The sequence below is a fragment of the Odocoileus virginianus genome, chromosome 1 (genome assembly GCF_023699985.2).
Source record: "Odocoileus virginianus isolate 20LAN1187 ecotype Illinois chromosome 1, Ovbor_1.2, whole genome shotgun sequence".
Taxonomy (NCBI): domain Eukaryota; kingdom Metazoa; phylum Chordata; class Mammalia; order Artiodactyla; family Cervidae; genus Odocoileus; species Odocoileus virginianus.
The window spans coordinates 54,903,531-54,925,845 of NC_069674.1; the positions used below are offsets into that span (position 1 = coordinate 54,903,531).

General features: G+C 35.6%; 1 protein-coding gene across 2 annotated transcripts in view; it reads left to right on the top strand.

The window, feature by feature from the left end:
* The window catches only part of SEPTIN7 (septin 7), a 54,637-nt gene that overhangs the window by 18,415 nt on the left and 13,907 nt on the right, over positions 1-22,315 (top strand). For both annotated transcript variants that reach the window (XM_020904999.2, XM_020904998.2), the window contains exons 4-9: positions 7,352-7,452; positions 8,595-8,729; positions 14,782-14,899; positions 17,868-17,960; positions 18,983-19,079; positions 20,338-20,389. In XM_020904999.2, coding sequence (XP_020760658.1) covers positions 7,352-7,452; positions 8,595-8,729; positions 14,782-14,899; positions 17,868-17,960; positions 18,983-19,079; positions 20,338-20,389 — 596 coding nt within the window. The remainder of the gene's footprint in view (positions 1-7,351; positions 7,453-8,594; positions 8,730-14,781; positions 14,900-17,867; positions 17,961-18,982; positions 19,080-20,337; positions 20,390-22,315) is intronic.

Below are 22,315 nucleotides of genomic sequence, written 5' to 3' on the forward strand. Positions count from 1 at the left end.
CTCATTGAAATCCCAGAGAAGTCCTCTTTCTTGACGTACCATGGAGGTATCCTTTGTTATACTGGAAACAAGATGAAGGTCGTCTGAACTCTTTTCTCCACTTATCTAGGAGAGAACATGACATGTTCCTAGTCATTCAGTTGTTAGAGAATAGAATGTAATTTTCTTTTACAGTTGAGTGGTTTTTCACCAAGCTCTAATAATCTAGCAGATGATCTCTCTTGGAAGCTTTTAAATTCTCTCAGTGAAGAGTGATTAGAAGTATTACATCTTAGCCCAGACATATTAGACCAGGAAAAACATACAATCCTGAGTTTCAAAAAGCAAATGTCTGCAATTTCCCTGACCTAAAGGCTTTCTGGAACACTTCCAACTGTCAAAAAGAAGAAGAGAAGTAACATCCTGTGATGTGGCCAAATAGGGAGTGAAACTTCTATAAAGACCACAATCTCATCATCTCTTCACCGGGCATTATTTATTTACAAGAGGCTTGTGTCTTAAAGAAGAAATTCCTTCACATTCACAGTCTTGGAAGAAAGGAGAAAAACTATCTACTCCGAGCAGACAAATGATTCTGAGTTTCCAGTGTATCAGTGGTTCTGATCTGAGTGAACTTTTCGGTAATAGATAGAAGTCTTCTGAGATTAATTCCCAACATCCTATCTTTGGCCTTAGAAACCTAAGCTGTGCATTTCCGAATGTGAGCTGACATTCTGGTCCTGTAGTTCTTTATACCAGTCTTCTCAAAGTACACTGTGCTTCACAATCACTTGGAAGCCTTGCTCAAACAGTCTGTCAAGTCCCCCTCCCCATATTTGAGGCAGAACCCAAAGAATTTGGCATTTCTTTTAAGTTTCCAAGCTATTCAACTGCCAGTCTGGGTACTATACTTTGCTGACCACTCCTTGTGTTTCTGGCCTGCTGCGGACTGATTTCATCCTATCTCTGTGAAAGAGAGTAAGAGAATGAACTGTTTTTTCCTGAGTTCTTTCAGTATAGTTCTAATTGAATGAAATGGCACCATGCTACTTTCACTTTCATCCATATATATATTTTCCCAATAGACTAATTAAAGTTATAGAAAAAATTTGAACACTTAAGTCCTACTTCAAATTCTAATCTCAAACATAGATGCTTAGATTAACAATTTTCAAGAAAAACATTATTAATACATACAATGTTATATACATGGTAGCAAATTTTACAATCTTCTTATATTTAAAAATTTTTATATCATATTTCATTTCAGCAAAAGTTTGCCAGCCATCTCCTAGGGAAAGGAGATAGTTGGCAACCTTCCTCGGGAAAGACCATCCTTTATTCTGAAACTAAGTCCATTTCAGTTTCTTTTGTGAAGTGACAGTACTAGATTTGTTTTTTCTTTCAGTTTTTGTTTTTTTGAAAGTTTTATTATTTTTATTTGGCTTCACCAGGTCTTAGTTGGGGAAGTTGGAGCACGTGGGATCTAGTTCCCCAGCCAGGGATTGAACCTGGGCCTTTTGCATTAGGAGTGTGGAGTCTTAGCCACTGGACCACCAGGGAAGTCCTTTTTATTTTTTTTCCCAGATTTTTAGTTGGCAGCCTTATGTTGGTCATCTTTAAAACTTTTTTCTTGGTTTATGAAGTTCAATAAATCACTATTTTAGATTAGATGGGTACAAAAGTTTTGGAGGTGAGAAGTGAAAGCAATGCATCCTGTCCCTAAGATAACTTCTTATGACTCCTTGAAACATCTTTTAGAGTCCAGTTAGGAAACTCTGCTGTTAATGTTGGTCCAGTTTTGATAATTTTTTTGAAGCAGTCATATACAGAGCAGGTATTTGAATACTTGTCCTTTACCAGGTTTGGGGGCTAGAAGGATGATGGACACAGAGTTCTCAAGATTGTCACTGTCATGTGAAGGATATAGCAAACAGCCATGATATAGTGAGAAAGATGCTGCTCTAGGGTGGTATAGAGGTGACTTTGGCAAGGTGTATTTTAGTGAAATAGGAATAGAGGGCAGGGTGACAGTGAGTTGGGCAGTGACTTTGTGAGTCAGTGAAGATGGGAATAGCTCTGAAGGAAGGGATGAGAGGGAATACCTAGAGGTCGAGTGTAGGGGACAGAGACAATGGTTTGGTTTTTATTTCTAAAAAAGACCTGAAAATGTTTGTATCCTATGGAGAATCAGTTCCTAAGAGATGAGAGATTGAAGGTACAGGGGAACTAGTCTAAATAGTTGTCAAGATGACTCTGAAATGGAAATTGGTCAAATCCCCACCATAGATTGAGAAATTAGCCTCAGGGAAAAAAGAAATCTATTCCACTGAACAGGAGAGAACATTGAAAAAAGCTTCAGAAAGATTGGGGATGGTCTTGAGAACCCTCCCACACTGTTGGTGGGAATGTGAATTGGTGCAGCTACTATGGAGAACACTAGGGAGCTTCCTTAAAAAACTAAAAACAGAGGTACTATATCATTCAGCAGTCCCATTCCTTAGCATATATCTGGAGAAAACTCAAATCCAAAAAGACAGATGCACCCCAGTGTTCATGGCAGCACTGTGTACAATTATCAAGACATGGAAGCAACTTAAATGTCCACTGACAGATGGATAAAGAAAATGGGGGGGGGGGTGTGTGTGTGCGCGCGCACACATGCACGTGTATAATGGAATATTACTTAGCCATAAAAAGAATGAAACCGCCATTTTCAGCAGCAGATATTACACTTAAGTAAGTCAGGAGAATGACAAATTCCATATGATGTCAATATGTGAAGTCTAAAAACATGATACAAATGAATTTTATTTATAAAACAGAAACAGACTCATAGAAAACAAACTTACGGTTACCAAAGGGGAAAGGAGGAGGGTTTAATTAGGAATTTGGAATTAACAGATACGTACCACATTATATAAAATAGATAAGCAACAAGGACCTACTATATAGCACAGGGAGCTATATTCAGTACCTTGTAATAACTTATAATGGAAAAGGAAATGAAAAAGAATGTATATATCCATTTGAATGTAAATAAAATGTAAATAAGAAGGATTATATGTTTACATACTTTTCCATGAACCTGAAACATTATCAGTCAACTGTACTTCAGTTTAAAAAATTTAAAAAATATACAGCAACAACAAATTGGGATGTTTTTGTCTTCCAGTGAAGATCAAGTACTTTGCTGAGCATGGTGGCAGAGATGGTAAGGTAGAGCTTGTGTGCATGTGTGAGTGCTCAGACACTTCAGTCGTGTCCAGCTCTCTGTGACCCTGTGGACTGTAGCCCGCCAGGCTCCTCTGTTCATGGGATTCTCCAGGCAAGAAGACTGGAGTGGGTTGCCAAGCCCTTCCTCCAGGGGATCTTCCTGACCCAGGGACTGAACCCACAAAAGTCTCCTGCATTGCAGGCAGGTTCTTTATCCGCCGAGCCACCTGGGAAGCCCCAAGATAGAACTTGGGAAGAATCATACTAGAAGAGACATGAGTTGAAGGAGCAAATAATTATCAGATGACCTGGAAATTCCTGTCAAAGTTGAAGTTAATGAAATTTATGGAAAAGCATTTTAGCTGGAAAGGAAAAGAAAGGATTTGGGAGGGGTTTGCTAATAGAAAATGAAAGGGACATGGGAATTAAGATTTCAGTGTAAGGAGACAGGGGAATGAGGTATATAGTGGTTCAGAGAGTAGAAGGCAGAATTACAGTGTTTGGATCAAGTTTCTTCTCAGCTTGTTCTCAGTCTTGGTGAGAAGGAAGTAGTCTTTAAGCGTAACTATTCTGTTGGTCATTTCCTCTCTTAAGTATCTTGTTGAACATAATGAAGTGTATATGATGATGCTTGTCTTTTGAGTTATTAAATAATCTAGAATAGAGTTTGTGTTTGAGCCAAATGGAATATCGCAGACTGTTCAAGTTTCTACTAGTCAAGTCTGCAGAGCTTTGGCTGTAATGCCATCTGAGCAAGTATAGGTGGAGGTAAGCTCTTGACAGAAAATTTTAACCCTCTCCTCAAATGTTAATATAGTTAGAAAACTTTATCTTAAAAAATGACTCAAACATTAAGTTAGAAAAGTGTAGTGTGTTTAATAGTCTTTCAGAAATGGAAGACTTGAAGCTGTATGAACAGTGAAAGTTGGACGTTTTCTCAGATTGAAAAACTGTAAATATTAGAAAAAGTGTGAGTTTCTGGAATCTAGGAATCCAAAATAGCCCTTAATTATTATACATAAACAATATAATAGGCTTTAATTTTCTTTTTCAAAGAAAAGCTCATTTGAAAGTGCCTTTGATTCATTCATTCCTTTGGTATTAAATTATGTGTTTAATCTTTGAGAACTCTGAGTGATGCCAGAAAATATGCTGATGTGACCTGCTTAAGTAAAGTGCATGGGAAAGTGGCCATTTGGAATAGATTTCTTAAGAAAAGTTTGAAATTCCTGGACTTGAACTAATTTGTTTTCCATGGATCCCATGAGGATACTTGCAAAACCAGATGATAGGATACAGTTGGATCCTGTGAATGGCACTAGTTTACAGTTATGTTTTCTGGATTTCTTCCACATGTTGCCGTCTTCTTTGTATTTGACCATGTATGGATACACAGAATTTCATAGGCCAAAGAAGAAAAGAAGCTTCTGTATAAAAAGCAGATCTTCATTTGTCTTATCACTCCAATAAAGTTGTTGAACTAATTTTTTTTTTAAACAAGGAAGCAAAAATCTTAAAATTTAAGCTCTTGTGGTGTGTGATTAGTATACAGCCTAGTAGTGGAGGTAGAAATGTGCTTTGTTTGGTAATGAGAGAACCAGAAATGGTTTGGAGTAAAATCAGGAGATGATTCATGTAGAACAGTTATATTTTTGCATCAGTTCTAATACACGATACCATGTCATTTAAAATAATTTTTGAGAATTTTTAGGTGAAGGGATGGTTACTTTGGATATTTCTGCTTCAGTGACAGTTACCATAAATGGATAACTTATTTTTATGAAGGAGATGAAGGTGAATTACATATATATTGAGATGTTAGATTTGAATAGATTGTTCTTTTTTAAAAAATTGTAATATAATTGACATATAACCAGATTGTCCTTTTTAACTGTAGACAGCTAATAGATATATAGAATGTGAATATCTAAGCCACATGAAGTAATATCACTCAATTGTTTTTAGTTTTGATAATCTACACTGATGAGTCTGATTATTTCCACAGTTATTTTGCCTCTCTCAGATTATTAGAGTAACTCAATATCAGACAGACTGTATTATCTTAGCTATGTGGTGTGAAACAGTATTCTCCCAAGCAGTGTGCAACCATCGTTGATACTGAAGGTGACCAGAAAATATTAGAGCCCGTATCTATTGATGTTTAACTTTTTTAATTTACAGAGAAATTGACCCTTCCTGCTATTTAGTATTCAGATAACCAATTTTATATGTTTGGTAGATAAATAAATGTACTTACATTTGGGATATCTAAAATTTTCACTGAGAGTTTACATTAGGGTCAAAGCAGTTTAAAAACCATTGGTCTAAAAGATAAGAACTTTGTCTCTTATTTGTCTAAAAGATTGGAAGCCTTTCTATGAATATGCATGTCCAAATTACAGTTTCAGCAAGTTTCTTTTTTGATAATGCTCTTTTAACAAAATACTTTTTTTTTTCTTTTAACAAAATTTCTGATTGCTGTCAATCTTCCCCATAGAATTCAGTAGTCACTAAGTCACGTGTGGATTGGGAGGATCCCCTGGAGAAGGAAATGGCAACCCACTCCAGTATTCTTGCCTGGAAAATCCCATGGACAGAGGAGCTTGGGAGGCTACAGTCCATGGGGTCACCAAAGAGTCAGACATGACTTAGTGACTGAACAGCAACCATAACAGCAAAGCCACCTGTAACTGTTTCAATTTAACTTAAATAAAATTGAACATTCAGTTCCTCAGTTGCTCTAGTCAGGTTTCAAGAACTTGTTAACCACATGGGTAAGCAAGCTAGTATGTATTGGATAGTGTCGATATAGAACCATTTCCATCATCTCAGTTCTATTGAGCAATGCTGCTGTACACTTTTCACTCAGCAGTCTTAGTTTCAGCTCTTCAGTCTCTTCATCCATCAGCTAGCATCTGTAAGAAAATGTCAGAGGGTAATGGAAAGACGTCATCAATTTTTTAATCTGTAAAGGTAAATCAAACTTTTCCTAGCCAGAAATTAGTCTCTTTTCCTTTCCCAATTCTGTTAATCAACATAGATAGTTGAAATTGTTTTTCATGTGATTACATTTCCCTCTTAAGTCTAGTAGTACTTAATTGGTACCATCCTATGGCATGTAACATTCAAAGTTTAATTCTTGCCTCTTAAGTTAGCCTATCAGCATATTTGGAACCTCTAGTCTTACTAAACACTATATATAAATTAAATGAAAGCCTATTTTTTTCTGGGAGAATGATTCTCCTTTTCTGTTTGAATGAGTGTTTGCTTTATGTAGGAGCAACATATGTCCAAGATGAATGATTTTTACATTCTAAAACAGAATTTGGGGTTACAGAATATCTTAGATTGTAGGAAGAACTGCTATTATTGTTTAAGTCCAATTCCTTTTCTTGAATAGAACATTTTTACAAACTCTAAAGAGAACTGAAGATTTTAATCAGAGTTAGTAGCCTGGTGGGCTGATGCCTATGGGGTCACACAGAGTCGGACACAACTGAAGTGACTTAGCAGCAGCAGCAGCAGTAAGGTTTTACCCTACCAGAATACATGTTTTTTCAATGCCTGGATCTTCGCTGATTGCTTTGACCTGAATGGACAATAACACATTCGAGAAGAAAGTTGGCTCTTAGTCATGACATAAACACAAATGTAAATAATTATAGCCATGCTGAGAAAGATTTGGGAATGGTAATAAGTTCACTTGAGTATTGGGACCAAAGTAGATGGAGATAGTCCAGAAAACATTTACTGCAAATGGTAGATTAAATGTACTTGCTGATAAATCATATTTGCTCTCTGTGAATTACTTGATCATTCAAGCACATTGTTTATTTGTATTATTAGATGTGCATTTATGTTGTTTAAGTTTTATATGGCTTTAGTAATTAATATTTTATCAGTTCCTATTTTCCTTCTTTATACCAACTATGAGCTGTAAACCCATTATTTATGTATGTACTTTTCTTTTAAGTAACCTGGACACTCAACATCTACAGTAACTGATTCTAAAGAAAGTGGCTGGGTGGGTAGATTTACTTTACAAAAAGCTTCCTATTTGGTTTTGATTAACACTTGTCTCCCTACATCTTACCTTCTAGAAAACCACAGATATAATGTATGTTATTAATATCTGTACACAATGACTCTCTTACAGGTGGAACAGTCCAAAGTTTTAATCAAAGAAGGTGGTGTTCAGTTGCTGCTCACAATAGTCGATACCCCAGGATTTGGAGATGCAGTGGATAATAGTAATTGGTAAGAAGGGTTTGTCCCACTCTGTGGGAGAAGGCGAGGGTGGGATGTTTCGAAAGAACAGCATCGAAACATGTATATTATCTATAGTGAAACAGATCACCAGCCCAGGTTGGATGCATGAGACAAGTGCTCAGGCCTGGTGCACTGGGAAGACCCAGAGGGATCGGGTGGAGAGGGAGGTGGGAGAGGGAGGTGGGAGGGGGGATCGGGATGGGGAATACATGTAACTGTATGGCTGATTCATGTCAATGTATGACAAAACCCACTGCAATATTGTAAAGTAATTAGCCTCCAACTAATAAAAATAAATGAAAAAGAAAAAAAAGGGTTTGTCCCTACTGCTTTCCATTGCATTTGGGAATAGGGCTGGTTAGACTTTTTTAACATTTTAGATCTTCTCACCTATGGTTACTGAAATTTAAGTAATATGGCTTGGGTTCATATATCAACTTTGCCACTTACTGTCATTGTTGCTTAACTTCTTTGAACTGATTTCCTTTTCTATAAAATGATGATAACACTTTTCATAGAATTATTTTGAAGATAGACTCTAAAACATAGATTAAAGAATTCTCATTATTATAAGAAATTTGAAACTTTTCATTCTTCGCTATTAATTTTATGTTTTCCGTCACACCCTAATTTAAATATGATTTTAGACTTTCAGTTTTTCCATAAGTTGTAAGTGAAGAAAACATCCATGACTTTCTATTTGGAAATAAGATAATAGGAGCTTATAAAAATATTTTAATTTTTCTTTGAGTTCTGCATTATTTTTGAAGTAAATTTCTTCAACTTTTGAAATTCCTAAATAAATTCATCATGAGGCTTCTGTGTTGTTTAATCTTTTCATTTGAAATCTAAAACTCTGTGGATGTAATTTTTCATGTTGTAAAGTGTGTTTTTTGTTATTTAATCACTTAGTCATGTCTGACTCTTTAGTGACCCCATGGACAGTCTGCCAGGCTCCTCTGTCCATAGGATTTCCCAGGCAAGAATACTGAACTGGGTTGCCATTTTCTTCTCCAGGAGGTCTTCCTGACCCAGGGATCTTGGTGGATTCTTTACCACTGAGGTATCTGGGAAGCACCGTTCATATGTGGAATCTCAACTTAATTATTTTATTTATTTGCATTCTACAGCTGGCAGCCTGTTATCGACTACATTGATAGTAAGTTCGAGGACTACCTAAATGCAGAATCTAGAGTGAACAGACGTCAGATGCCTGATAACAGGGTGCAGTGTTGTTTATACTTCATTGCTCCTTCAGGACATGGGTCAGTACCTGAATACTTCCGATAATCTTTTTGTTGTTTTATTATTACTCATCTTTGGGTGCATGTGTTAGTAATCCTCATCTCTGTGGAGTACATTTAACTGTACAACTTGTGAAGTTCCAAATTCCATATAAAAATGATTTATAAAAAACATAAGCCCTAGCCACGCTAAAAATGATTTTACTTTTTAGTATCTCATGTGTAAGACTGTGCTTCATGGAGAGGAATATTGTTTTCATCATGGTTTGGTGTCTCATTGTGGCTAATTTAGCTTTCTTGTTTGACCAGTCCGCCGCAGATTAAACAATCAAGTAAGGAGAAACACGCCTAACAATTAGCTTAGACATATTCTAAGAAACTCCAAAGATATTATTTATTATACATCTGGTAGATAACATTGCAAAAGAACTTAAGTACCAAGGTTATCATGTGCCATTTCTTTTTTCACTAAATCTATTTCACTAATCTTCTATTTTACCTTAGCTGTCACAGTCAGATTGTTTAAGTATCCTGTCATCAGTACTAACCTTCTACTTATTAGGAGTTAAAATTAAGATCTGAGTATTTAGACATGTATCTGATCTGATTGTTTTTGTTTGTATGGTCAGCTTGTACTCCTGTTTTGGTTGTTTGTATTTCTTTGTCATTTTGAGGAGATATGTGTGTCATCATCAACTGCAGATGTTTGTACTTACTCTGCTTTAAAGTGAAAGTGAAGTCGCTCAGTCGTGACTAACTCTTTGCGACCCCATGAACTGTAGCCTACTAGGCTCCTCCGTCCATGGGATTTTCCAGGCAAGAGTACTGGAGTGGTCTGCCATTTCCTTCTCCAGGGGATCTTCCTGAACCAGGGATCGAACCTGAGTCTCCCACATTGCAGGCAGACACTTTACCATCTGACCCACCAGGGAAGCCCTCTTCTTTAGTCTTTGATTAAGTGACTTAGCAAAACTCTGCCCCCTGATGATTGTAACTCGACCATCTCCACCAAAAGGGACTGGACTGTTAGACTAAATAGCATTAAGTCATCTAACACCCCAATTACAGTAGTGTGAACCAGTTCCTTCAAGTGAAAGTGAAAGTCGCTCAGTCATATCCAACTCTTTCTAACCCCATGGATGTCCATGGGATTCTCTAGGCCATGATACTAGAGTGGGTACCTTTTCCCTTCTCCAGGGGATCTCCCCAACCCAGGGATCAAACCCAGGTCTCCTACAATCCAGGCAGATTCTTTACCAGCTGAGCCACAAGGGAAGCCCAGGAATACTGAAGTGGACAGCTTATCCCTTCTCCAGCAGATCATCCTGACCCAGGAATCAAACCGGGGTCTCTTGCATTGCAGGCAGATTCTTTACCAACTGAGCTATCAGGGAAACCCACTTTCAAAAGTGTATCTTTCTCTTCTGTCTTCTGCTTCTTCACCTTTTGCCTCAGATAGGCTAGTGCCCATTATTACCATCTTGGTTGAACAGAAAGCCTTAATTTTATAGTTTACCATTTTTGCACTGTCTGATTGTAGTGGTGCAGCTGTTTCTTTTTCATTTCTAATATTCTTCTGTAGTATTCTCAGAAAATTATATATTTAAAGCCCAAAATTGACTTATCTACTTAAAAGGCTAAAAAAAAAAAACAAGCAAACTCAAAATACCACACTGTGTAGTTTTTTTCTGAGAACTTGTTAGTTTCTTCTTGAATTTTTATGTGTATATATATGTATTTATCATTCTAATATAACTTGTTAGGGCTTTTTCCTGAAAGCCAGCAAAGTAAACTCTTAACCTGTAGTTAAGTCAATAGAAATTTGTCAGTTTATATCCACTTTTTATTATTTTAGATCTTTTGGACTCTTTCCAACATTTAGTAATTCTCATGAAATCACATTTCTCTTATCCCCGAGGGAAAATATAGTCCTTAAAATTGCATGGGAAATACAATTTTTTTTTAAAAGAAAAAATTTTGATATTATGTGTAGTGGCTTGGGACCATTTCTTGTTTGTCACAAGGGATGAGAGTTCCAGATTTTAATTTTTTATGTATAACAACGTGCTTTTGAGTAGTTTGTCAGCTTAACTATTTTTAGAAATGGAAGAAAGTTTTGCCTACTGGTATATGCTGCTGTGGATTAAGTGACATAATATGACATTGAATTTTCTGTAGAGAGTTCCAAATTCCATGCTCACTAAAGAGTGAAATTCCAGGCAGTATAGTAGAGGAATTATGACCTTTTACCTGGGTAGTCCCTGGATTCCCTTTTTAGAGGTTCTGTTTTTGGAGTAATTATATATTGGTCCAGCAGTGTATTTTCTGTGTCCCTTACCCCACCAAGTGTCATCACTGAACAAAGGGTTAATATGTGATTTCAGCTGTTGTTGCTTCATTTCCTTTGTTCAGTGGTTGGTAACTGATTTGGAACTTGAATTTTTAAATGGTGTTTTTACAAACCTTTTGAATTTTGATTGCTACTTTGAAAAAAGTATCAGTTTTATATAGATTTTTTTCCCTTAGAAATGTATATACGTATGTATGTTTAATAACTATTTGTCATTTGCCCTCTATTCATTTTACTTACTTTGCTGTAGGCTTTGAGGTGTTAAATCGTTTTTTCTCTTTGTGAGTGTTTGATCGCTCAGTCGTGTTCAACTCTGCGACCCCATGGACTGTTGCTCCTCTGCCCCTGGGATTTCCCAGGCAAGAATTTGGAGTGGGTTTCCATTTCCTTCTCCAGGGTGTCTTCCTGACCCAGGGGTCGAACCTGGGTCTCCTGCATTGCAAGTGGATTGTTCAGTGTCTGAGTCACCAGGGAAGGGTTTATCTTTTAGAAATTCTATAAAGGACTTCCCATTGTGTTAAAAAAAAAAAAAAAAAAAGACTTAAAAATTAGATTTGTTGGAAAAGATGACCTGAAATAAAATTAATGGATAGAGGAAAAATTTCAACCAGATTGTAATCTGTTGTGAAATAAGTGTTTTCTGTTGGCATTTTGTAAGCTTTTAAAATTTGTATTCTAGTGTAAGGGGGCAGAGGGTTTTATCAGGGGTTTTATAAAGGTTATATCTAAAGTTTAATTTTGTAAAAAATGATTTAATATTCTTCAGCCCTATCATTTTATGTTTGAGAAGTTGACTACCCTGATTTCCTTGTCATGGCTCTTTTCAAGTATCTTTCTCTTGGAAAGTTGAAATAATAAATGTTCTGTGAATGTTGTTTTACTTTAAGCGTAAAATCTTGTTAACTTGGATTACAGTTTAATATCTTATATTAAGATTGATTAAAATTATAGATTACCTGAATTCTGTCACCAGTTTAATGAGGTGGTAGCGGTAATAATTTAACTTTGTCCTGCATATAATCGGGAAGGTAAACTCTAAAAATTTACAAATGTGAGATTTTTAAAAAAATATATAGTGGAAATAATTAAGTTTATTTTATGTGCTCCATATTTCTCTCTTAAAATTTTTTTTTTTGGCTCTGCTGGGTCTTCAGTGCTGCGTGTGGGCTTTCTCTAGTTGTGGTGAGCAGGGACTGCTCTCGTGGTGCTTGGCCTCCTTATTGCAATGCCTTCTATTGTAGAACATGGGCTCTAGGGCGTGTAGGTAGTTTGGTAGTTGCTGCACATGGGCTAAGTAGTTGTGGCGTGGGGGCTTAGTTGCTCTACAGCATGTGGAGTCTTCCCAAACCAAGGATCAAACCTGTGTCCTCTGCATTGGCAGGCAGATTCTTAATCACTGAAACACCAGGGCAGTCCCAAGTCTGAGATTGATTGACTGAGCCATGGCTTTTATATTTAGTGTTATGGAATGATTGATGAAAAACAGGCAAAAACTTAAATATTTTCTCAAAATCAAAAGGTTTTTCAGTTACCACTAGTGAGATAAGTGTGCTGTTTATAGATAAATATAGTGTTATTCCAGCCACACACTCTTTCTGTAGTGTTCTCTGAATCAAAATTCAAAGGATTTAAGATGAGAATTAGAATTGAAGCTGTTTCATTTCTCTATTTCTGCCTTCCTTCCTCCTTACCCTGTCTTTCTGCCAATCAGCGTGTCACTACCACAAAGAAGAATAGTATTATTCATCAGTAAAAAAGGAGTATCTCATTAGTCTCTGGACCCCCCAATACACCAAACAGTATATATATTAAACTATAGTATGCTAAGAGAACTCAAACAAGGGCTTTCTGTTTATTTTAAAATATTAGTCCATAAAATTTATAATGAAATTAGATCTTTATTCCATTTTCCTCATGTTTTATCAAAGCTAAGGAATACTGTATTTCTATGTAGAGTACTGCTGCTATCTTCATTTATTTTGTTAAATATTAATTTTTAGTCTATAGAGTACTCTGCATGTGAGGAATAGCTGATTTTCATTTACAGTTATTCAAAGATGTAAGGAAAATTACAGCAGCTTAGTTTTTTAGTCAGGACATATTTGGACACCTTTCAAGTTTTGGCACTGTACTAGATATTACAGAAGAGATGAATGAGACAAAGGCCTTTGCTCTTAAGGATCTTCTAGTGAGAAGACAAGTAGGTGGTTACTATTTGACAGATTCAGTGTTGTGATCCCTTAGGCTTCTAGTCTTAGGTTGGAGAAGAATTCTCAGAGGAAATGAGAATAGTAAGCTAGGTTCTAAAGGACAAATAGGAATTAGGCAAGCCAGCTAGATTGGGGATGGGAATGGAGTTGTTCCAGGCCAAGGAAATATGGCCAAAGTATGGTGATTTCAAGATACTGTGAGAAGTTCAAAAAGGCTGGCATATTGGAAGTAGAAAGTAGCAAAAATGCTAAGGGATGCTGAGAGATGAGGTGAGCTGAAGAGGTTATGTTTTCACAGGCTTTGTAGGCCACACTCACTTAAGGAATCTGGCTTTAGTAAGGTTTTCAGTCTGGGAATGACTTGATCGGAATTGGATTTTAGAAACATCACACTGACTGCAGTGTGCATGGTTTTGAGGGGAACTAGATAGATCCTTGTCATTATCAAAGTTTGGTGGCCTGAACCAAAGTAATGGAAAGGAGATTAAATATATAAATATTTTTATTTGTTCAGCAGATTCTGGTGAATCTTTGGAATGGATAAATACAGGAAGTTTATCCAATCTGAATCCCACGTTTCAGCTTTGAGTAACTGGGTGGATTGAAGTGTTACTTACTGAGATAGAAAGCATAGAAGGGGAGTAGGTATTTGGGGGTTCAGATGAACTTTTGATTTTGAGATGCCAAAATGGAATGTCCGAGTAGTATTTCATCAGGTGAACACAAGCCTGGAACATGAGAATGAGATCCGGGCTAGGTGTAAAGACTTGGGAGTTATTGACTCATAAAGGATTTTAGAAGTTGTAGTTAATGATAAGCTCAGAATGTAGAGAAGAAAAGACCTAATAGAGAATTCTGAGTCATGTACCTTTTAAGGGACTAGCTTACAAAGAGGATCCTGGAAATTACCTTAAGTGAACAGCTTGTGAGAGAGTAATGTCAGTGCTGCATAATGGGCAAATTAAAAAATACCATTAAACACCACAGTGTTTATGAGTTGGCTGCTGCTAACTAATTATATTAGCAGCCTGAAAGTATTTGATGACCTTAAAAAGTATAGTGGCCAAGTGGAGGCAATAGAGTCTAATGAATAAAAGGGATGATGAAGAAGATGTTCTTTTGAGCCCCTTCTCTGAGAAATATACTGGGTAACAAGAAGTAAAAGAGGATTATAATTTTTCATTAAAAACAAGACAGATTTCCCAAATTTGAGTGATAAGTAGAGTCTCTTATAGGAAAGCTTATTAGGAGCCTTTCTGAATTTTCTGATTCTACACTTGGGTCCACATGCTGTGACCAAGGTGTTAAAACACAGGAGTCAAAGGTTTCTTAGGCATTCCAGTGCTTGAAATCCTGTTCTTCCTAACTGTTGCTGGCCCAATATACATCTTTAGAGAGTGTTTCTGATGAGTAAATGAAGTAGTTCCAATGTATGTAATTTTAACATTGGTCTGTGAAAAATCTGTTCTCCTGAATTGTTCAATCCAGTCATATTAAATATTGTGTATTTCAGACTTAAACCATTGGATATTGAGTTTATGAAGCGTTTGCATGAAAAAGTGAATATCATTCCACTTATTGCCAAAGCAGACACACTCACGCCAGAGGAATGCCAACAGTTTAAGAAACAGGTAAGTAAAATGAGTTTGGGAATTCTTAGTATTCTAATACTACTCATGTAATTTGCAGTTTTTCATATTTTCATTATAATATGTATAGTGTGTTCCTCCTGCTACTTGATTGTGTGTGTGTGTGGTTGTTTACACTATATTAAAAATAACTGTTGAAAATTAGTCTCCTGCTTTAGTTTTCTCCTAGGAGCCTGTAAGTATTATCATAGTGCGCTTCTGTGTGTGTGCTCAGTTGTTTAGTTGTGTCCAATTGTTTGTGATCCCATGGACTGTAGCCTGCCAGGCTCCTCGGTCTGGAATTTTCCAGGCAAGAATACTAGAGTGGGTTGCCATTCCCTACTTCACGGGATCTTCTGACCCAGGGCTCGAATCTCTGTCTCTTGTGCCTCCTCTGTTGTCAGGAGGATTCTCTGCCACTGAGCCACGTGGGAAACCATAATGCCCTTATCCTTTGTCAGTTTAAATAAGGCTATTTTAGATGTTTCTGTATAGCTTCCACCACCACCTGTCCCCATAGGCAGTCTCCCACATTGCAGGTGGATTCTTTACCAGCTGAGCCACAAAGGAAGGCCCATTTTAGATGTTTCTGTATAGCTTGTGTGTGCCACTGCCCTTCCCCACACCCTTTATAGAATTACTTTCCTAGACTGAATTCCTGGGGAGAGGATTACTTTTTAAAGGGTATAATTATTTTGTCATGGTGCTTTCTCAATAAAACAGTCAAAATTCTTTTTATGACAGGTATGTTTGTTCCAGTGCCTTGCCAGCATTGTCATTATTTTTTTTTAAACTTTTTTGGACTAAGGTGGTACCTAATAATTTCTTTAACTTTCAATTTTCCAGAAAAGCTGAACATTTTAAATCAGGGGTTTAGTTTTCCCTCAGTGTTGTGTTTTTAGGTTACTATACATTGTATTTTATGAAATGTAGGATCAGTTTCTGGAACTACTTTCCTATTCTAGTAGCCTGTTTTTAAATTTTAGGCCAGTGTTATGTCTTTTAAGAGCTTCCCTGGTGGCTCAGACAGTGAAGAATCTGCCTGCAGTGTGGGAGACCTGGGTTCGATCCCTGGGTCAGGAAGATCCCCTAGAGAAGGGAGTGACTACCCACTCCAGTATTCTTGAGGATTCCATGGACAGAGGAGCCTGGCAGGCTATAGTCCATGGGGTTGCAGAGTTGGACACAACTGAGCATCTAGCAGTGTATGTCTTTTGAATTGAAGCTAAGTTGTATAATATTTTAAAAGAGATTTTAGAGTTTATTATCTCTTACTGTCCTTCTAGTCTTTTGTAACAGAGTACTTTGGTTCTTCATCTTCTTCAGTATGAATTTTAAAATAACTTGAGAACTATTAGAAAAATGAAAACCTGTGGAAATTTGCTTTGAAATTGTGTTAAGTCCATATAAATTTTTAGAATGTTTTACTACATTATTTTTACTGTATCTGATATTTCTACCAGGAAATTTTTTATTTTACATTTATTAGCTCCATTTTTATTTTGTAATTTCTAAGTTCAGATACTAGTCATATAGTATAGTAATATTTCTCTTTATCTTAATTTGGAATTGTACTAAAAATGAAGAAATAAAAAAGGTGAATAAGCAGTGATCTCTACTTCCAAATTGGTCACTTGCAGTGGTTGTCAATTTACTTTTTATTTATTTATTCTTTTGTTTAGCCAGAGGTGTTTATCAGAGTCATGTAGAGAACTTTTTCAAAATGATTTATTGGACCATAGCTCTACTAGTTGGTTTTGTAGGTTAAGATACAACTTTGTATTTGTTATTGTGAAGATGCTCACTCAGGCTATTTTAATATACAACCTCTGACTAAAAGTCATTGCTCTTAGAGCTAGCTACTAGTCTTTTTTCTTCTAGTCTTGTATCAGGTTGGCCAAAAAGTATGTTCAGAAAGCGTACAAAAAAAACCTGAATGAACTTTTTGGCCAACATTAGGTTGACACATAATCTGACACCTCATCATTTATTCTTAGGGTTTTTTTTTCTAACTAGATACATAACCCAGTTGTAAAAGATAGGTGGTCTTGTTTATTTCCATGGCAACTCTGCTGTGGTAGCCGTGTAGCACATTTTGTTTCAGGTCCCTTTGCTGCTGCTGGGGACCCTGGTAGTGAGTGTAGCATTAAACTACCAGTACAGGTGGGGAGCTAGTTTTAGGTTTATTCACCATCAGTTTGTTTGTTATAAGTTTGAATAGGGTAGGTATTCAACATTATTTGGATGTCTGTATTCTTATTTGAATTTAGAGTGATTTTGGGCAAAATAAATTAATCTGAGGTCATTTCTGATGTTACTAGTAAGTTATCTTTCTTTTTTCTGTATTCTCATTGATTATTATTATAAAATTCATTAGCTTCTTAATTTCCAGGGCATGTTTTCTCCCTGTGTGCTTGTCTGATCTTTTATCTGTTGCTCCTTGATGTGTGTGTATGCACATGTACTTGCAAGGATATTTTCTGATAAGTTCACATTTTTTTTCCTAGAGCCAGTGCTATACTTAATTTTATTTACCTTTGCTCAATTCTACTAAAAACTTTAGGTGAGTTTAAGCTCTGTTGATTCAGCTGAATAAAATAGTTGGTAAGAATTTGTCTAAAGGTATCTCAGTCATTATAAATAAATGACCCAAAACTACTAGAGTAGAAATCAACTAGTGAAGCCATTTCTGGAATCTTACATCATTTTTAGAACTCTTTGGGTGTTGTAACCTTATAAGTTTAACATTGCTGAAGCAATTGGATTTAGAGAATGGTACTTATATATAAACTTTACAGAAAAAAAAACCACCAGCATACTATTTTGGTTTTAAATTACATTTTGCATTGTTGAAAAACAGTAAAGGAACTGGAGCTAAAGACTCAGGAATTTAAGAAGAGTATAATAAAAATAAAGCTAATATCTAAAATTATATGTGGTGCTCTTTTACTGACTTTCTCTTTCATCTTAGATAATGAAAGAAATCCAAGAACATAAAATTAAAATATATGAATTCCCAGAGACAGATGATGAAGAAGAAAATAAGCTTGTTAAAAAGATAAAGGTAGGTTCATTCCCTTACATATACTGACATGTGTTAGGGCCTTAGAAACACTATAATAGCTGCTGTAAAGGCCAGAAATAGCAGTGTTTATAGGGACTTCCTGAGGGTCCAGTGGTTAAGACTGTGTACTTCCACTGCAGCGGGCCCAAGTTCAGTCCTTTTTCAGGGAACTAAGAATCCCACATGCCATGTGGCACATACATATATAAATGTTTTTAAACAATTGACATAACAATAAATGAGATTATTGACTATTTAGTTCACCTTTATGATTAACTTTGTTGTTTGACTGTTATGTATAATAAAGCATTATATGGAATAGAGAGATAAGTAACAGTTCTTGTTTTCAGATGGTTTTCAATTAACTGATTTCATATTTTATAATTTTCCCCCTTAGAAACAAACAGGTAATGGGAATGAAAGGGGAAGCATAATGAGAAGACAAAGGATTTGCTCTTAAGCACTATTGTGCTTATTCTTTAAGAGCCAAAAATAAGTTTTATTTTGTTCTTTTATAAAAATCAATCAAAAATCCATTCCGACATAATTTTCTATATTTTTGACTTACAGTGGTTTCCTAAGTACCCTGGATCTAAAAATGATATATTGATTAATAACATTCTCTGCTTCTAGAGCTATTAAGGTTGATTTATGACCAAGTAGGCAAACTAGCCACAAGTCTCATTTTTTCCTTCTAGCTGCCAGTATATTGTTTACCCTTTAAAATTTTTCCAGTATGGAACACTTCTTTTTGGAATGATGCTTTAACAAATAATCTGATCAGTATATGCCTTAATATTCTTAAACTTTAGTGAAGTATAATTTTGTTTGTTGTTTACATTGGTAACAATGTCATACAATGGCAATTTACTAAATAGTAATTGAATGACCTGTAAAAGTGAATGCAAAAACTGTTGGGGTAATAATGTTTTTTGCTTACCTGCTGAGTAATGTAACTTCTTTATTCTTGAATTTGTGAGGACTACAGAGATGTATTTGAACAAGAATACTTTGTTTTATAGGACCGTTTACCTCTTGCTGTGGTAGGTAGTAATACTATCATTGAAGTTAATGGCAAAAGGGTCAGAGGAAGGCAGTATCCTTGGGGTGTTGCAGAAGGTAAGGTTTTCTTCAGTGAATGGCTTTCTATAAGATCTCACAAATGTTATAAAAGCTTTGTATTTAGTAAATAGTGTAATATGCATACTGCATTGATATAGTCTAGATTTTCAAAGATCTGAATTCAGTTTTGTTGAGCCTCATCTCCTTATTAAATACATTCACGTTTCTCAGACCTTATGTCCTGCTGTGTCAGGCAAGTATATGTTAAGTCTTAATGTTGTAGTACTTTAGAAGCCATTTGTCAGTATTCATCCTCCCACCTCTGCCCCACCATTAAGCCTATTCCTGTTTTCTTGTTTGAAAACACACTTGCAGTGCAGGGGTTCTTTATCTGGGGCCCAAAAATTGCTTCCAAGGGATCTAATAAACCTTCTGAAACTGAAAACAGTTTTGGAGAAAAGGCCTGTCATTTTTATCTGAGTCCCAATTGGGTCTGGGACCCTAAAGAATGAGAACAGCTGTCAGAAGCCCAATTAAAACATTAGTGTTTTGCTTTCTTCAGGGCAGAAATCAGCTTCTTGGCATCACATCTTTAGAGCAAGAAAGTTTGTTATTAAGAGATCCTCTATACTAATTTTTTAAAGAAGTTTTAAACAGCAATATAATCTTAGTTATAGAGTCAATTCTTGGAAGCCTTCTTGGCATTAAATATGTTTCCCAAAATTTGTGTTCATTATACTGGTTTATACTAATATTTAATCTTCAGTGTTATAGTAACTTGGAATAAAGATTGAGTTATGATTACAATTTGTTGATATTACTTTGAAAACATACATAATTTTTAGGATATTTTCCAAGTTAATGTTCTTACGAATGACTTTCCCAACTGGAGATACTGTGCTCACTCTCAGCTCTTTTCATCACCATGTAACCATCAGTTTCTGAGCTGAGACTTTAAAACTAGTATAGACCTTAGAAATCTGCACAGAGGAAATTGCTTTGTATCTTTAGTTTTAGGTTATCCCCCTCCAAGAGTGTTCTTTTAGTGATACATTTAAAAAAAAAAAAAAGGAACGTTGAAGTTCTTGGCTTAAGTTTTCAGTTTGGTTAACTTGAGGTTTTTCTAAAGTGATTCCTCACCCACCCTAGACCCCCAACATTAAGTACTATTTTACAGTGTTAAATTCTTAATGAAACACTGACCTAAGATATCTAATACTTTGTATATTCTCTCATTGTTAACACCCAGTTTCCTTTGAAAAGAATGGGTTTAGTGGAAGTAATATATATGGTCTGATTTTTTTTTTTTTTGTAGTTGAAAACGGTGAACATTGTGATTTTACAATTCTAAGAAATATGTTGATAAGGTAAGTGTAAGCAGTGATGAAAATAACACAAATTTTTCTTTCCCTAAATAAAATTAGTCTCAGATTTAGTTTTTTGTTTTCTATAAATTTAGCTAATTTAAATTGGTATCTTCATTCTAGCACTGGAGCAAGCACTGCCTAGAGACAGATTTGGATTACTTTGCCAAGGTTTTTAACTCTAGAGGAAAAATACAAAACAGGCTGTGTGACTAGAGATATATAGGAAAGTGGGTCTTTAAATCATTGTACTTTGTGTTGTGGTTTAATACTGAAAGAAATATAGAAGTAGACAGGAATAGACTTTTGCTCTTCTTTAATGTGAAAAGCTCGTGGAAACTGGAAGAGAAGGCTTAAGTTTTAGGTCAGAAGCTGGACTTCAAATATTTAAAAGATACACAGCTTAGTAGCTGGTGAGTGGAGCATTTTTGTTACTGAAGCACTGAAAAACTGATCTTCCTCCCAGGAAGGAAAAACATTAGTTCTAAATTGTACCTTGTACATCTGATGAAAGAGAAGGAAAGCATGTGAAAACAGGACAGTAAGTTAATTCTGATTAGAGGAACCAGGACCTGAATTAGAAAATTAACAGCAGAGAGGAAATTCTGAAGAAAAAGTTGAAAGGATCCAGAGATAAGGAACAAAAAGAGGATCAAAATGAACCTCATTGTTTTCATGTTGAGATAAATTCCTTCCTCATGCTATTTCATACCCTTTTGCTCTTTTTTTCCTCTTTCATCATGCTTGCTTCTCCAGATCCTCAATACATACTATTCTTTTCAGCCTCCAGTTTTACATGTCCATCTTAGGTTGATGTCTTTTCATTTTTATACTACTCTCCACTTTTCCCAGTATACAAGAATTTCTTTAGCTATGTGGAAGTAACAGGAATATTGATGATAATTGGAAATCATGGAACAACAAGAAGATCATTCTTAAAAGTGAGGGGGGAAATTTGAGTCAAACTGCTACCTCAAGAAATATACAAGAGATAGGAGTGAATGTTGAAATTGAGATTGCTGTGTAATTGATTTTTCTCAAAAGAACTCATGACTAGATGCTCTGATAGAAAGTAGATGGTGTTAATTCAGCCACAGCGGTTGCCAGGCCTCCCTCACACAGTGGGAGGAGAGCAAATGCACATGAAAGGATGTTCATCTCCCTTGGTTTTGACAAAACAGTGCTTCAGGTTCTATTACAATCTCTTTGCTTTCTCTTCAATTTTGAAAATGTGACTTCAGAAGAACTAATAATCTCTGATAATTTTATATATGTAAAGAATGTTTCATAAATATTAATTGCCAGTGCATGCCCTCTGATTTTATTATTCTCAATTTTAAATCTATGCTACTTACCTAGTGCTTGAAGCAGTGATAATCTTTAACTTTGTCTTATATGTTTTATATGCAATCAGTAATTGCCTATGTACATAAAATACTATAGAAAAGGAAGCTAGTTAGTAGCCAGACTTTGAACATTTGAAGGTATGCAGCCTTCTCTCTGATGAGTGGGACTCAGTAGTATATAGGCATTACAAGCAAATGGACCATTCCTACAGGGAAGCAACAAGACAATCATACATGTGTGGAAATATTAAAAATTCTAAAATTATGTAATATTACATAATTTATATATATAATATATATAAGTAGATATGCTATGTACATTTACATGTATTAAAGAAATTCAGAGTAAGTATTAAGTGGTATATTTTCATGGAGCAGAACCAGGTAGAGAAGGATTTATGAAAATAGTTGCCTTAAGATGGATTAAGATAAATAAAGTCATCAGATGTTTATATGTGGGATTGGGAGTGATCCTACTTAACTTTTTTATCAAGTAGAGTGAAGATATTGTCTTCAACTTCTTGAGGTAGATGGTTATGCAATTTTGCTTAATAAAAATTTCGTTTATTTGTTAAATTTGTTT